Source organism: Gossypium hirsutum, chromosome D05 (genome assembly GCF_007990345.1).
Source record: "Gossypium hirsutum isolate 1008001.06 chromosome D05, Gossypium_hirsutum_v2.1, whole genome shotgun sequence".
In the NCBI taxonomy this organism is placed as follows: Eukaryota; Viridiplantae; Streptophyta; class Magnoliopsida; order Malvales; family Malvaceae; genus Gossypium; species Gossypium hirsutum.
This window is the reverse complement of record NC_053441.1, coordinates 38911458-38929135: the sequence shown is the minus strand read 5'-3', so window position 1 is coordinate 38929135 and position 17678 is coordinate 38911458. Positions and strand designations below refer to the sequence as shown.

The 17678-nt window shown below is 33.4% G+C and overlaps 1 protein-coding gene and 2 pseudogenes across 1 annotated transcript; all 3 read left to right on the top strand.

Moving 5' to 3' along the window:
* The first annotated feature begins 12566 nt into the window (after positions 1 to 12566).
* On the top strand, positions 12567 to 13778 carry LOC121217166 (pectate lyase-like; annotated as a pseudogene).
* A 1918-nt stretch (positions 13779 to 15696) lies between these two features.
* On the top strand, positions 15697 to 17436 carry LOC121203407 (probable pectate lyase 7; annotated as a pseudogene).
* On the top strand, positions 16921 to 17319 carry LOC107939975 (pectate lyase-like). Its single transcript, XM_041092707.1, has one exon. It carries the CDS (start codon positions 16921 to 16923, stop codon positions 17317 to 17319), a length of 399 nt encoding a protein of 132 aa, XP_040948641.1.
* Positions 17437 to 17678: the final 242 nt, after the last annotated feature.

Below are 17678 nucleotides of genomic sequence, written 5' to 3'. Positions count from 1 at the left end.
TTCATTCCACATCCTTAATGTATATACCATGCTTATATGTAACATTATCTATAATTTCACCATTTTTTATATATTCATTCAAAGCTGTCCACTTGAGTTATAGTCACTAAATTATTTTTATCTTGCGGTACAGAACTCCAAATTGAGATCCGTTAATTTTCTCTGAAACTAGACTCACTTATATTTTTAGCATACAATTTTCAGAATTTTTTTTAGCAAATAAGTACATTTTATTCTTTAAATTCACCTCTGTTCTACTGTCTGATAGTTCCAACCCTTCTTCACTAAAACTTAATTATATCCTTGTAAAAAATTTGAATGATATCCTTGTTTATTTATATTAAAAATAAACTCTTTAAGGATTTTAAACATATAAATTATAACCCATAATTAGTTTTTTACAATTTTTTATGATTTTCCAAAGTCAAAATAGGGGAACCCGAAATCATTCTAACCTTGTCTCACAAAATCTATTATATCTCATGATTTACAATTTCATTACTTACACCGTTTCTTCTATGAGAAACTATACTCAGTAAGCTTTAATTTTGTAGTTTTTCCATCCTCTAATTTCATTTCCACAATTTATGGTGAATTTTCAAATTTAACCTACTGTTGCTATCCAAAACTATTTTAGTGCAAAATGTTAATTACTAAGTTTATAACTTCCTTATTCCCTTTCTTTGTAATATTTCCCATCACTTTCACTTATTTCTCTTCACTAATATATCAAGAACATAAAAATATATATAAGAAAACTCTACTATAACATCTTTTCCATGCTATTTCAATAATATCAAACTTAAAAATATATTGAAATATCAATGTTCTTACCTTGTCCTATTGATTTCAATCTTTAACTTGATTTTCTCTCTCCTCCAGCTTCAATTTCTTGAATCGAACTTGATATTCTAGCTCCCCATAGTCTCCTTGTTATCTTTCTCTCTTGATGGATATAGAAATTCTTTTGATTTCTAGGTAAAAATGGTAAGTTTTGGAGGAAAGACCAAATCGTAAAGAAAGTAAACTTTCTTCTTTCTCTTCTCCTCACGTTGTTGCATGGAAGATGATGGGTTGGTTGCTTTTCATCTTTCTTTCCACATATATATATACTAAGTACATTAATAATAAATATCATTAAAATTAAATTAAAATATTAATAAACTAATATTTATTTAATTAATTAATCTAAAATATCACCAACATCATCATTGCCTTCTAGATTTCTCTCTCTTCTAATTGACCATTTGGCCCTTTATGTTCTTTTAAAATTCCATCCTTGAGTCATCACTTAATTTGGTAAAATTACGATTTAGTCCCTTAAAATTCTTCACCTTTTCAATTTGGTCCTAATTCATCCATTTTCCTTGGTTTCTAGATTATTCTACCCTTAAAATATTTGCACTATTGGGCCTTCAAATTTTTCATATTTACACTTTAACCCCTTAAATTTTGAGTATTTACTCTTGGGCCACAAAACTTTTCTCACTTTTGCGAGTTAATCTTTTCTTGAATTAATATGTCATAATATACTTCTCAATGTTGACATAACTCAAAATTACCCTTTTATCACTTTATTTCCTTATTTTACTATATCAGGAATATTATCTTACTTTCTTACTGTAATAATTTTTTTTTGGGTATTACATTTCTCTCCCCCTTAAAATAAATTTCGTCCTCGAAATTTCCTTATTTTCTTTTGATCATGAACTTCATTTTCGTTTCCATAAGAATAGAAGACCTTTAGTAGATTACTTTTGGAGTTATTCATATAATCCTATGTTTCTTTTTTGCTCAATTTACAAGGAAATTCGTAATTAATATACATTCTCAATTTCCTTTAAATATCAAACATATAATGATTTATTGGTATATATATTAATTCATACTTCAACTTAAAATTTTCAACAATAACAATTAATCAAATTAATATCGCATATCCTCAAACTGAATTTAATCATCTTGTGAACCTTTGGTTCATGTCCTTTATTTTCAGTCTCCATTTAATTCACAATTTCAACTTTCTCATTTCTTCAATAAATCAATCGATCAATTTCATTCGTTTTGTAATATCACTTTTTTACCCCTATTAACAAGTATGTAAGCAACAAATGCGTAGTAAGCTCATATAAACTTTAAACATGTCCATTCATTATGCTCATGTGGCTATATTCATCAACTCACAAGGTAAATAAATCCACATCATTACTTGTTCGTTTTACCCCTAGCAATATAGGATTTTAAACAACTTTATACTCTTCCAAATTTCTTTATTTTCATTTGCATTTCTTTACTTTCCACACTTATTCCATATGCATGACACACAAGTCATAAACATATCATTCAACCATGGTCACAAGCTAATGCATTTAACCAAAGTCTTTTTCGAATTGATCACATGATAAATCATTTTATAAGAAATTGCATAATTTAAACCTTACCACTTTTTAGTGAGCGCTAGCATATTTTCACTTAAATACTTACCAATTCAATGCATTATATAAGTAATCATATTACCATTCAACCAATAGCTTGGCACTTGCCTAAGCATCAAGCAACGCCACTGATTAGAGTACTTGCACATATTACATATAAATTCAACTTTGATAAACTTATTTTCTCAATATGTCACACCTGAGTTTATTACTTGTCTCAACATATATAATTTCCTTGTCAAATACCATATCAATATTATTTTAGAAATCTTTCATTTCAATCACATAATTCTCTTTCCATTTCTTACTGAATCGAAGAACGGCTTACGGGTATGAGTACATTGTTCTTTTTGTGCCATAGTCCAACTATGGTCTTACACATTTATCTATACTACCATGGTCCAACCATGGTCTTACGTTCAAGGTTCCATAACCCAGTTTTGGTCTTATCTGTAAATTCATCCTTTGCTACAGAACGATTATACTCAATCCCGCGTTGAATCCAAACTGAGTATTAAATTCAATAATATATTTCTAATAATAATTCATTCATTAGTTAGTATCATATACTATCACATTGAGTCATTATTTGTCTTATAAACATTTAGTTCATGCTTTCTATCCACGTTTTCATATTCAATTCACATTTTCAAATTATATTCCGCTTAGTCATTACATGATCTCATATATTTTTACTTACTCAATTTCCCGATGAACACTTCGGAATAATAACAGATACATGGTGGGATCAGCACGTAGCAACCACCTTTATAGTCAATGGTACCTGGTTCACATAGTTGCCTACACATAGTACTACACATGTGACCATTTCCATCCGATACACGTAGTAGCCTGCACATAGTACTACACACGTGATCGAAGCTATTCGGTACGCATAGTAGCCTGTACATAGTACTACACATGCGACCCATCATTCCGATACACGTAGTAGCCTGCACATAGTACTACACACGTGACCATCACTTTCACTTTTACATAGTGGCCTACACACAGTCCGTGCCACACATGTGATCATTTCTGTCACTTCATTCGTATCTCTTTTTATTCCGAAGGTTCATTCGGGAATTTTCCTCTTTTTCTCACTTCTCTTTTTATCGATCAATTTCAATTTCTCGTCTTTCTTGATTTATAACAATACATTTAACTTATATAACATTCACACTATTCATTCCAGTCCAAAAATCGTACTTTAGAAAAATTATTTTTTTGCCTTTAAAGTTTCACAAAATTATGATTTTGCCCCTAGGCTCGTAAAATAATTTTTATTCAAATTCCTTGCATTTTAGGACTAGTTGAACCATTTTATGAAAATTTCAATCCACAATTTTCACTTATTCACACACTTATGGCATATTTTATAACTTTTCCAAATTAGTCCTTTTAGGTATTTTATAAAAAATCACTTAGTTCAAGTCGTTTATCACACTCCAAACATTCATATTCTTCCATAAAACATCAAAATACATGCATATAATTTTTACACTTTTCGCATAATGCTTTCAATATTATCGAAATTACCTAAGTTGAAAAGTATCTCCATCTATAAGTAAAACAAATCTCATCAAGGTCGGGAGATATCACACTATCACAGGTTAGATAATGACATGTATATTCCAAACTTCACATATGCTACATTCGGTCCAAGAATCGACTAAACTGTAGCTCTAATACCAATAAATGTAACACCCTTAGCCCGTATCCTTCTCTAGAATAGGGTTATAGGGCATTACCGGAGTTTACAAATTAATTTTCAAACATTTCATTTCATCAAGCATTCATATTTATAACCAATCAAAATAAAAATATTTATGAGCTGACATTAATCAATTTAACTCATACAAGTCATTATAACCAGAATCAAATCATCCAAAATTACCAATAGAACCAATGGATAATGTGATATATCTCCAACAAGCTTCCAACCCAATCGAGCTTCCGATAATCATTTCAAAACATCTAATAATTATACCTATTACCAATAATAATTCAATTCCAATAATAAAACACACATATATATAATATTCATTACCAAATAGCATTCACTTCTATTAAAATTATACAAAATTTAGTTCATACAAACTTACCAGGCTAAATTGCAGAAATAGCAAAATTTAGGGACATTTTGGAAAATTTCTATTTTTCTCAAATTTTTGCCCAATCTTGATCTAAATTAATATTCCATTAATAAAAAAATTCATTTCATGCAATTTGGTAACTTTTTGACATTTTTACAAATTTACCCTTAAAGTTTCACATTTGTTCAATTTATTCCCTGAACCTAAAACATGTAAATTGGTCATTTTTAATGAAAACTCATTCTAGTTGAATAATCATATATTTTCCTCCTCCTCCTCTCCATTCCACATCCTTAATGTATATAACATGCTTATATGTAACATTATCTATAATTTCACAATTTATTTATATATTCATTCTAAGCTGTCCACTTGATTCATAGTCACTAAATTATTTATATCTTGAGGTAAAGAACTCCAAATTCAGATCCGTTAATTTTTTCTAAAACTACACTCACATATATTTTTACCATAAAATTTTAAGAATTTTTGGTTTAGCCAATAAGTACAGTTTATTCTTTAAAGTCACCTCTATTCTGCTGTCTGACAGTTCCAACCTTTCTTCACTAAAACTTAACTATCTCTTTGTACAAAATTCAGATTATATCCCTATTTAATTCTATCGAAATAGTCTCTTTAAGGATTTTAAACATATAAATTATAGCCCATAATCAGTTTTGTACAATTTTTTGTGATTTTCCAAAGTCAGAACAGGGGAACCCGAAATCATTCTGACCTTATCTCACAAAATCTATTATATCTCATGATTTACAGTTCCATTAGTTACATCATTTCTTCTATGAGAAACTAGACTCAGTAAGATTTAATTTCATATTTCATTCATCCTATAATTTCATTTCCACAATATATGGTGATTTTCAAAGTTAACGTACTGCTGCTGTCCAAAACTGTTTTAGTGCAAAATGTTAATTACTAATTTTATAACTTCCTTATTCCCTTTCTCTATAATATTTCCCATCACTTTCACTTGTTTCTCTCGACTAATATTTCAAGAACATAAAACTTTATATAAGAAAGCTCTACTATAACATCTTTTCCATGCTATTTCAATAATATCAAATTTAAAAATATATTGAAATCTCAATAGTTGAAAGAGAAGCAATATTAAGTGCAAGATTGGGAAATGCTCTTACTAGAGGCAAATCACAGAGGAACCTAGGAGTTAGAGCAAGTATTAGGGGTACGTTTAGAGACTCAGCAGCTAGATCAGATGTTAGAGCACCCACAAGAACATATGCTATTCGTGCTCGGGAAGAGGTATCCTCCCCTGATGTGATTACGGGTACATTTTCTCTCTATGATACTAATGTTATTGCTTTAATTGATCCAGGTTCAACTCATTCCTATGTTTGTATGATATTGATGCCTAGTATGAACATGCCTATATAATCCACTGAATTTGTAATTAAAGTATCAAATCCATTAGGTTAGTATGTGTTAGTAGATAAAGTATGTAAAAGTTGCCCTTTGATGATTAGAGGTCACTGTTTTTCGGCTGATCTCATGCTATTGCTATTTGATGAGTTTGATGTGATTCCTTGTATGGATTTTTTTTATTTCCCATGACGTGATAGTGAATTACAGAAAGAAATACATTGAGTTGAAATGTTAAAATGGTGATATTATTCGGGTTGATTCAGATGAGTCAAATGGTTCTCTCTCTATGATTTCTGTTATGTCTGCTCAGAAATTTTTGAGAAAATGGTGTGAAGCTTATCTTGCTTTTGTATTGAACACCAAAGATCTAGAATTGAAAATTGAATCAGTGCCAGTGGTACGTGAGTATTTAGATGTGTTTCCAAAAGAATTGTCAGGTTTGCCTCCTATTAGAGAAGTTGAATTTGGTATTGAGTTGATTCCAGGTACAACTCCTATTTCTATTGCTCCTTATAGAATGGCCCCGTTGGAATTGAAAGAATTGAAAGATCAGTTGCAGGAATTAACTGATAAAGGTTTTGTAAGGCCTAGTTGTTCTTCGTGGGGTGCACCAGTGCCTTTTGTGAAAAAGAAAGACGGTTCGATGAGGTTGTGTATAGATTATCGGAAGCTTAACAAAGTTACAATAAAGAATAAATATCCACTGCCTAGAATTGATGATCCATTTGACCAGTTGAAAGGGGCTACTGTGTTTTCCAAGATAGACTTGAGATCTGGTTATTATCAGTTGAGAGTTAAAGAGTTAGATGTTTCGAAGACTGCTTTCTGGACTAGGTATGGTCACTATGAGTTTCTTGTGATGCCATTTGGATTGACTAATGCTCCTGCTATTTTTATGGACTTAATGAATCGAATTTTCAGACCTTACTTAGATAAATTTGTAGTTGTGTTCATTGATGATATTCTGATTTATTCTCGTGATAAGATTGAACATGTCGAGCATTTGAGAACCGTTTTATAGATTTTTAGCGATAATAAACTTTATGCCAAGTTTAGTAAAAGTGAGTTCTAGCTTCGGGAAGTTGGATTCCTTGGACACATTGTCTCAGGCGATGGTATTAAATTTTATCTGAGTAAAATTTCAGCAATTGTTAATTGGAAGCCTCCTAAAAATGTATCAGAGGTTAGAAGCTTTCTTGGATTAGTTGGTTATTACCGATGATTTGTAAAGGGATTTTCATGATAGCTACCCTTTTAACAAGGTTGTTCCAGAAAGATGTCAGGTTTGAATGGATAGAAAAGTGTCAGCAGAGTTTTGACAAGTTAAATGCATTGTTGACTGAAGCTCCTATTTTAGTACAGCCAAAATCGGGTAAAGAATTTGTGATTTACAGTGATGTATCCTTGAACGGATTGGGTTGTGTACTTATGCAGGAAGATAAAGTAATCGTATATGCTTCCAGACACTTAAAGCCACATGAGAAGAACTACCCGACGCATGATTTAGAACTAGTTGCCATTGTATTTGCATTGAAAATCTTGAGACATTACTTGTATGGTGAGAAGTGCCAAATATTCATTTGATAAGTTGATTGAGTTGTATATTTGAGAGATAGTCAGACTGCATGGAGTATCGTTATCGATTATCTTAGATAGAGATCCGAGATTTACTTCGTGATTTTGGAGAAAATTACAGGAAGGTTTGGGTAAAAAATTGAGTTTTAGCACGGTTTTCCATCCTCAGACTGATGGTCAGTCTGAAAGAGTTATTCAGCTACTTGAAGATATGCTCAGATGTTGTGTTTTAGAATTTCAAGGTAGTTGGGTAGAGTTTACCTATAATAATAGTTATCAGTTGAGTTTGAAGATGACACCTTATGAAGCTTTGTATGGACGTAAATGTCGTACACCTTTGTATTGGACAGAGCTTAAGGAAAATCAGATTTACGGGGTTGATTCAGTCAAAGAAACAGAAGAGAAAGTAAAAGTTATCAGAGATTGTTTAAAAGTAGTTTCAGACAGACAAAAGCCTTATGCAGATTTAAAAAGAAAAAAGATCGAGTATCAAGTTGGTGACAAAATGTTTTTGAAAGTATCCCCATGGAAGAAAATTTTTAGATTTAGCAAGAAAGGCAAACTAAGTCCACGTCATTGGACCGTTCGAGGTGACTGAAAAAAATTGGGCCCTTAGCATATCAGTTAGTTTTGCCAACTGAGTTAGAGAAGATTCATAATGTATTCCATGTGTCTATGTTACGTCGTTACCACTCTGATCCGTCACATGTGATCTCACCGACAGAGGTTAAGATTCAGCCATACATGACTTATGTTGAAGAACCGGTAAAGATTCTTAATCGAGAGATTAAGCAACTAAGGAACAAGAGTATTACACTTGTGAAGGTGTTATGGAATAGACATGGGGTTGATAAGGCTACATGGGAGCCCGAAGAGACTATGTGAAAACAGTACCCAAATCTCTTCACAGGTAAAATTTTTGGGGACAAAAATCCCTAAATGGGGGAGAAATGTAACATCCTGATTTTGGGCCTAATCGAGACAGTGGTTTCAAGACCACAATTTTGATGAGGAAAATTTTTATTTTATTACATTTTTATGGTCTACGATTTCAAACAATGATTTTGTGAAAATTTCATTCGAAAATTTCGACGTTTGGGCACTCAATTTAGTCAAAAGGACTAAATTGTAAACAGTGCAAAAGTCGAGTTCTACATGTTAGAGGTGTCCAATTGTTATGAAATTTTAAATTGGAGGTCTTTATATGGAAATTAGACCATTGGTTAAGTTGGTAGACAAAAATGGACATGGTTAGGCATGTTTCCAAAGTTTTTCATTAAGGGCATTTTGGTCATTTAGTTATTACAATGAATTAAAAACAAAATTAAAAGCCAATTTTTGTCCATCTTCAACTCCATGGCCGAATTTCACAAGGGGAAACCATGGCTAGGGTTTTTCAAGCTTCCAAGCTCGATTGTAAGTCTGTTCTAGCCCCATTTTTAATGTTCTTTACGTTTTTGGAATCCCGGTAGCTTAATTTAGCTTATTGTAGCAATAATTTAACCTAGGGTTCATATTTAGAAAAATAACCATAGGTAAAATATGTTTATTTTGATGTTTTATGATATAATATGAAGCTAGAAATTATGTTAAACAACTTTTGCTAGTCGATTTTAAGTTGAAACGAGGATATTGACATAATCGGCAAAAATACCTAATGTTCATAAGTAAGTGTTAGAGAAAGAATTTGATGTTGTCATAGAAGGGAAAATTGTTCAGCATGTTATAAAACATAAGAATAAAAGATGAAGTTTAATTTCCAAGCTTTGGGGCAAAAGTGTAATTATGTACAGTTTAAGGGGAAAATCATAATTTTGTCAAAGTTAGAGTCGAGGATTGTTTTGATGAATGTGGGTATTAAATAAGCTAAATTGGCAATTATAGATCACGAAGAACGAAATCCGAAGCTAGACTGGGGAAAGAAAAAGATTGAGGACTAAAGTGTTAGATTTGATCACATTTTTGTACGGAGGTAAGTTTACGGTAAATAAATGTAATATTTTGATAATTATTATTAATGCTATTATTTTTCAGCAATTATGTATTTATTTCATGAAAATATCTAATGTTAACTCAAGTATAAGATGACAGAGAATCAGTGTTAAAAGGCCCCGTTGAGATATGAGGAATGTATCGGATACAAATGTCCTGACATTAAGAGGATGAGATCCCATGTAAGACCATGTCTGGGACATGGCATTGGCATCATTGAGATTATGAGAGGTCCCATGTAAGACCATGTATGGGACATGGCGTTGGCACCGAGATGAGAGGTCCCATGTAAGACCATGTCTAGGACATGGCGTTGGCACTGAGATGAGAGGTCCCCCGTAAGACCATGTCTGGGACATGGCATGGGCACCTATATGAGAACTCCCATGTAAGACCATATCTGGGATATGGCATTGGCAGTACAAGAAACATCCCATGTAAGACTCTATTTGGGACATAGCTTTGGCATGTTATAATCAGACAGGAGACCCAAGTATCCTTAGTATTCCAAGTGATTGAATGGGCTAGTAAATAGACGATGTTACATGAATGTTCAGGTAAAAGCCTAATAGACAAGTTCAGGTGAGGTAATAAAATTAAGAGTATCTCAGTTATCAGTTGAGAAAAGAAATTTCAGCAACGAAGGAGTAAGTTAAGCAAGCAAGTAAGTAAACAAGTAAGAGAGTAAGTAAAGAAGAAAGTAAATATGTTAATGCTTAATGAAAATTTATGAATATAATTGTTTGTAATAAATGTTGTTATTTATTTACTTGTAAACTTACTAAGCTTTATGCTTACTTCTTTTATTTTTTTTTCTTTCATATAGTATTATCAAGCATAGTCAGGATCTTGAAGACGTCGAAGAGAATTCACACTATCAACCACCACAACTCGGTATTTTAAGACGATAAATGTTTTGAGCTATGGCATGTATAGGGACTTGGTCATTTCGATTGTATATTCTTAAGATATGACCAAAAGATGATATGTAAATATTTGATGATGAATAGTTATTAAAATGGCTAAGTATGAAGGTGTTTGTTGTTATAAATGTCTAGGTGCTAAATTACGCATAGAAATCATGAAATAGTAAAAATTGGTAGTAAATTAGTTTTGGGACAGCAGTAGTGACGTGATTTTGAAAAATCACCAACAATAGTAGAAAATGAATTAGAGGGTTTATGAGATATAGAATTAAATATTATTGAGTCTATTTTCATACAAAAATAACAGTGTAGACAAAGGAATTATGTATTCTGAGATATTTGCATTTTAGTTAGACAAGGTCAAAGTGGTTTTTGGAATCCCCTGTTTTGACTTTGTAAAATCATTAAAAATTGTACAAAATATTTATGAGTTGTAATTTATATTTATAGATTCCTTATTGAGTCTATTTTCTGTAGAAATAAGTGAGAACACTACATGAAGTCTGTACAATGAGATAACTAAATTTTAGTGACGAGAGGTCAAGAGAGTTGATCAGTGAAACAGGGGAGAATTTAACTAATAAACTGTACTAATTGGCTGAACCAAAAATTCTAAAAAATTTCTGATAAAAATATATGTGAGTCTAGTTTTAGGGAAAATTTACGGATATAAAGTTTTAGTTTCTTAGCTCGAGTTATAATTGATTTAGCTACTACTGCGCAGGTGGAGGCCTTATCATGAACAGTAAAATAACTTTTAAAAGTAAATTTTTATGCCCCGAACTTTTAAGTTAAGTCAAGTAACGCCTCATGCTCGACTCCGGCAACGGTCTTGGATATGGGGTGTTTCACCTTTTTATAGTATCTCTAAGCCAATTCGGGGATCGTATGGCATCGGAGATCGTTTCACACTATCAACAGACCATTTCGGTATTTTGTGATTCGAAACGTTTTAAGTTATGACATGTATAAGGACTTAGTCATTTTGTGTGTGTGTCCTTATGATATGACTAATGAATACCATGCAAATACTCGATAATGATTAGCTATTGAAATGGCTATTTAAGAACATGTTTTGGTGTTATGTATGCATAAATGATAGTTAGTACAAAGAAATTATAAAAGAGTAAAAATTTGCAATGGAACAGTTTTTGGACAGCAGCAGTGATGTGATTTTGAAAAATCACCAAGGAGAGTAGAAATGGAATTAGAAAGTGAATGAGATATAGAATTAAAGCTTATCAAGTCTATTTTTACATGAAAGAAATGGTGTAGGAAAATGAATTTTATATTTTGTAATATTTGAATTTTAGTGATACTGGTTTTTGAAGTCCCCTATTCAAACTTTAGGAAATCATTAAAAATTGTACAGAAAGAATTATGAGTCATAGTTTATATTTATAGATTCCTTAGTGAGTCTATTTTCAATAGAAATAAGCGAAAGCACCATATAAAGCCCGTACAATGAGATAATTGATTTCTAGTGAATAGGGATCAGAATCATCGGACAGTGAAATAGGGGAGACTTTAGCGAATAAACTGTACTATTTGGCTAACCCAAAAATTTTCGAAATTTTATGATAAGAAGATATATGAGTCTAGTTTCAAGAAAAAATTATGGATTTAAATTTCAAGTTTCATAACTTGAGTTATAATTAAATTGGTGACTCTCATGCAAATGAATAATTTTATTGTAAATAGTAAAATAAATTAATTTGATTTGTTTAAGTATTCAGAAAATTTTTAATGTTCCCGATTTGGACCCGAACCGTTTTTGTTACATGCTTTAGGGTCTCGAGGGCCCTTTTTAGGGACATATTGATTGAACATGAGTGAATTATTTTTAAACGAAAATTTTTATGCTCCGAGCTAGTAAGTTAAGTTAGGTAACGCCTCGTGCTCAACTCTGGCAACAGTCTCGAGTAAGGGGTGTTACAACTCGGATATCAATGTATTAAATTTAAAAATATGGAGTGAAAGATTTGAGAGTTAGGGTAGATGGTGATCCTTCAAAAGCTGAATATTGGTTATTAGACAAAAAGAGATTTTTTGCAGAAATTTTATGCACCCCTAAAGATTACTTGAGATGTGCGGTGTCCTTATTAAAAGATGAGGCATATCTATGGTGGGATACCTTGGGCATGATGGTATCGAATGATTCAGTTAATTGGGATTTCTTCCAGAATGAATTCAAGAAAAAGTATGTTAGCCGGCTATTTATCAACTAGAAAAAGAAAGAACTTGTCAAATTAAAATAAGGAAACCAGACTATAGCTGAGTATGAACAAGAATTTGTGCAATTAAGCAAGTATGCTTGTAACATCGTATCAACTAAGGAGGAAATGTGTATCATATTTGAAGATGGGTTGAACGATGAGATCTGGTTGGCTGTAGTACTACCGGTGGAAAACAAGGAAGAAGTCCGTGTGAGGTTACCAACCACGTTGATAGTTGCTGGCGATGAGATCCTGACTTGGAAAAGAACAGGAAGAAGTTATCCAACTGTGTCCCTGGATTTGCTCGTGGTACTACCGGTGGAAAGGCTGGCGAGTTTTACCTGGTCACTAACCCTATTGATAATGCTACTGACCCCAAGCCTAGAACTCTGCTTCATGCTGTCACCCAACCTAGACCACTTTGGATCACTTTCAAAGGGTCCGTGACCATCATGCTGGAATAGGACCTCATTGTAACAAGTGATAAGACCATTAATGCAAGGGTAGCAAATGTGGAAATTTGCAATGTGCTGGTATTACTGTCCATTTTGTGAATAACGTCATTATCCATGGCCTTCAAATCCATCACAATATTCCCGCCAAGGGTGGCAAGATCAAGGATGGTGAAAACCACCATAGGTTACGGGGTGCCAACGACGGAGACGGGGTCTCTCTTTTCAGAGATACCAACATTTCTTTCGACCATCTTCCCCTTCACCATTACGTCGATGGCCTTATCGATGTCATTCAAGGATCCACTGCAGTTACCATTTCTAATTGCCATTTCACTGACCACAACGATGTAATCTTACTTTCCTTTCTATTTTAAACTAGGCACAATGAGGAATTTTTTGATTGACAAAAATAGTACAATTGAAATGAAAAAAATTCTAGGTGATGTTGTTCAGAGCAAGCGACTGTTACAGTACCGACAAGAAGATGCAGGTCAATGTTGGTTTGAACCACTTCGGTAAAGGATTGGTAGAGAGGATGCCTAGGTGCCGATTTGGTTTTATTCATGTCATCAACAATGACTACAATCCCTGGTTCCTGTATGCCATTAGCGGTACCAGTCACCCTACAAATATCAGCCAGGGCAATAGGTATCTGCGTGAGACACCTTCGGGGCTAAGGAGGTGACTTGTAGGGGACTCTGAAAGACAACACAGTGGAAGAATTGGAACTGGGTATCACAAGGTGACCACTTTGAGAACGGTGCCTTCTTTACACCATCTGGTAATCCAACTGCCAGCAAGTAATTTGGCGCCAACAAAATGATGCCTTTCAAACCCGGTCAAATGGTCCTCGAACTCACAAAGTATGCCGAACCACTCAGCTGCACAATTGGCTGTCCTTGTTAAAAACACTATTTGTATATGCATGTGTCCTCCCTTTTTTACTTACAACATTTGATACCGAAGCATAGTACATTTGGGATTTTTTTGAATGATCGTCACTAAATATTTTTATGCGAATCCACCACATTCTCTTCTTCTCTCCTACTAATACATAATTAGAATTTTTTTCACATGCATATCTGTGGAAATCGTAAATTTAGAATATAAATATTTGTTTGAAAATAACATTTAATGAATAATGAAATGTGTGGTTTGAAACAAATTAACAATAATAACATTGATTATTATGGTGGTTTCATCGATCTTAAGTTGGTGTGGGCACCAGATCAGTCAAATACATTAATCTAACATATCTAGTACATACATTCTATTGCACGGTTTTGTTGGATTTGTGGAATCCTTCAAGTTTAAGTGAGTTTAGAATCCGCTATGTGTCACCAATCATTTCATGACAGGTATGGAAATTAATGAAAGTAAATATTTTGTTAGAATTAAAGTTGTATAATTAATTAAAGATTTTCACAATCTTGAGACCATTTAGTTTTTATAAATTTTGTATGTCCCAACTTACATATTTGGGTACTCAGTCATTTTTCAAAACACATCAAATCGAGAAAAGAAAGAAAGAAGAATCATAAGTGTTCCTCATATAGTAATATTCCTATTAATGCAATTGCAATGGCGATTCCTCTCGGTGTTCTTACATCACCATGAATTTAGTTGATTTTTTACTACAACATATAATGGAGACATCAATTATACTTTTAAGGTGGTGTATGAGTTTGATTTCTTTAAGGCTTAGCGAGGGTCGAGGAGCCGTCTAAGGGCCCTAATACTTTTAAAAGTTCTTTTTAAAGAAGTTCACTTGATAGGTTTGAGCTCCCACAAATGACGTTGCTTTTACCGGTATAGAGTCAAACACTGAAGTAAAAAAACTTGCAAAGCCGAGAGGACATAGGACTAATAATTCGACATCTATGTTTTGAGTTGATCCTTAGTTGAAGCGTGGTATCAACTTATCAAGGGCTTAAATAATTGTATAGATGTTTACAATTGATGAAGGTAATAAAGTATGCGTGAAAATATTGAAATTCATAAAAGAATATTAATGTTTTGGAACAGTGTGAAATTTAAGGTTTTACTAAACTAATAATTGATGTAGATTCAAATCCCTACAACAACATATTGTATATTCTTTTAAAATAATAAGAACTAAAATAGCCTTCAATAATATAACTTATTTTAAACATGAAAGAAAAATATTACTAATTTCCGTAATAGAGTCGGTGCCTAATCGACTCATGTCACTGAATTAGTTAAGGACTTCTATAAAAGTTAGTGTAGATTGTAACGATAATGAAATATGCATTAAAAAGCACCACAGAGGTTCAATTTTTCCATGAATCTCAATACTCTTTTAGACTTTTAAAATTTGAATACTTAGTACTTTTATATTCAAAGGTAAAAGTCAAAAGTTAGAGTCCAATTCATATCAAATATTCAGAATTAAGAGAAATCAATAAACTTTCTTACCAATTGAACTTTTATTTTTTAAATTAGCCAAGTGGAAGGACTAAAATCTTGAAATTGAAAGCAGAGAGGTTTCAATTGGAAATGTTGAAGAGTAAAAGGATTGGAGGATAATTAGAGAAATTGTTTTTTATAATTTCTGAAATTAGACGTTTAGAATGGCATAAAAAATGCAAGAAAACCTCAACTGTTTCTATCCAAAAGAAAAAAAAAGAAAACAAAACCCAAACATTTTTTACGCACTTGAAACGCTAGTAGCCAAGTGTGTTGTTGTAAATTTGGCAATTTTAATGAATCCCGGTGTACTATAAAAAGAGACATAATGATGGTGTTCCAAGCAAATTAAGCTCAAGTTTAAGTTTTTGGTGCCGTAGCTTGTCTCTCATATCCTGTTTGCATCCAACCAGTTGTTTCCAAGAGCTAGGCTTTGATACTTAAAATAAGAACTACTATGGGTATTTCTAGTTATAGATATAGTTTCTTTCTATTTTTATTTGTTGTCATAATCCCAACCCTAAAAGCTCACATCACTGAATATGACGAGTACTAGAAGGCACGAGAATTGGAAGCCATTGAGAACCTGGACCAGGCCTATCACTCCAACCCGGAGGAGGTGGTCCGCCACTACAATGACCACTTCTTTAGGACCATGCTCGAGTTTTATATCACCAAAAGGGTGTTGACAGAATCGAAAAAAGGTCCCTGTGAGGTTACCAACCATGTTGACAGTTGCTGGCGATGTGATCCTGATTGGGAAAAGAACAGGAAAAAGTTGGCCGACTGTGCCCCTGGATTTGCTCGAGGTACTACTGATGGAAAGGATGGTGAGTTTTACGTGGTCACTAACCCTATTGATAATGTTGCTGACCCCAAGCCTGGAACTCTGCGTCATGCTGTAACCCAAACTGGACCACTTTGGATCACTTTCAAAGGGTCCATGACCATCAAGCTGCAACAGGAGCTCATTGTTTCAACTGATAAGACCATTGATGCGAGGGGAGCCAATGTGGAAATTTGTAATGGTGCAGGTATCACTATCCAATTTGCAAAGACCGTCATTATCCATGGCCTTCAAATCCATCACATTATTCCTGCCAAGGGTGGCTAGATCAAGGATGGTGAAAACCACCATGGGTTACGGGGTGACAACGACGGAGATGGGGTCTCTCTTTTTGGAGCAACCAATGTTTGGCTCGACCATCTTTCCCTTCACCATTGCGCTGATGGCCTTATCGATGTCGTTCAAGGATCAACTGCTGTTACCATTTCTAACTGCCACTTCACTTACCACAACGATGTAAGCTTACTTTCCTTTCAATTTTAAACTACGCACGATGACGAATTTTTTGATTAACTAAAATAATACAATTGAAATGAAAAAAAAATTACAGGTGATGCTGTTCGGAGCGAGCGACTCTTACAGTGCCGACAAGAAGATGCAAGTCACTGTTGCTTTGAACCACTTCGGTAAAGGATTGGTAGAGAGGATGCCTAGGTACCGATTTGGTTTTATTCATGTCGTCAACAACGACTACAATCACTGGTTCCTATATGCCATTGGCGGCACCAATAACCCTATAATTATATGCCAGGGAAATAGGTATTCAGCACCAGGCTTTGGGGCTAAGGAGGTGACCTATAGGGGCCTCTTAAAGCCGGCACAGTGGAAGAATTCGAACTGGGTATCACAAGGGGACCACTTCGAGAATGGTGCCTTTTTTACGCCATCCGGTAATCCAAGTGCCAACAAGCAATTTGGTGCTAACAAAATGATGCCTTTCAAACCCGGTTAAATGGTCCTTGAACTCACAAAATATGCCAGACCACTCAGCTGCTTAATCGGCTATCCTTGCTAAAAACACTATTTTTATATGCATGTGTCCTCCCTTTTTTACGTACAATATTTGATACCCAAGCATAGTACATTTGGGATTTTTTCTGAATGATTGTTAGTAAATTTTCTTTTATGCGATTCCACTCTATTCTCTTCTTCTCTCCTACTAATAGATAATTAGAATTTTTCTCACTCGTGTATCTGTGGAAATCATAAATTTAGAATATAAATGTTTGTTTGAAATTAACATATAAAGAATAATGAAATGTGTGGTTTGAAACAAAGTTACAATAATAACATTGATAATCATGGTGTTTT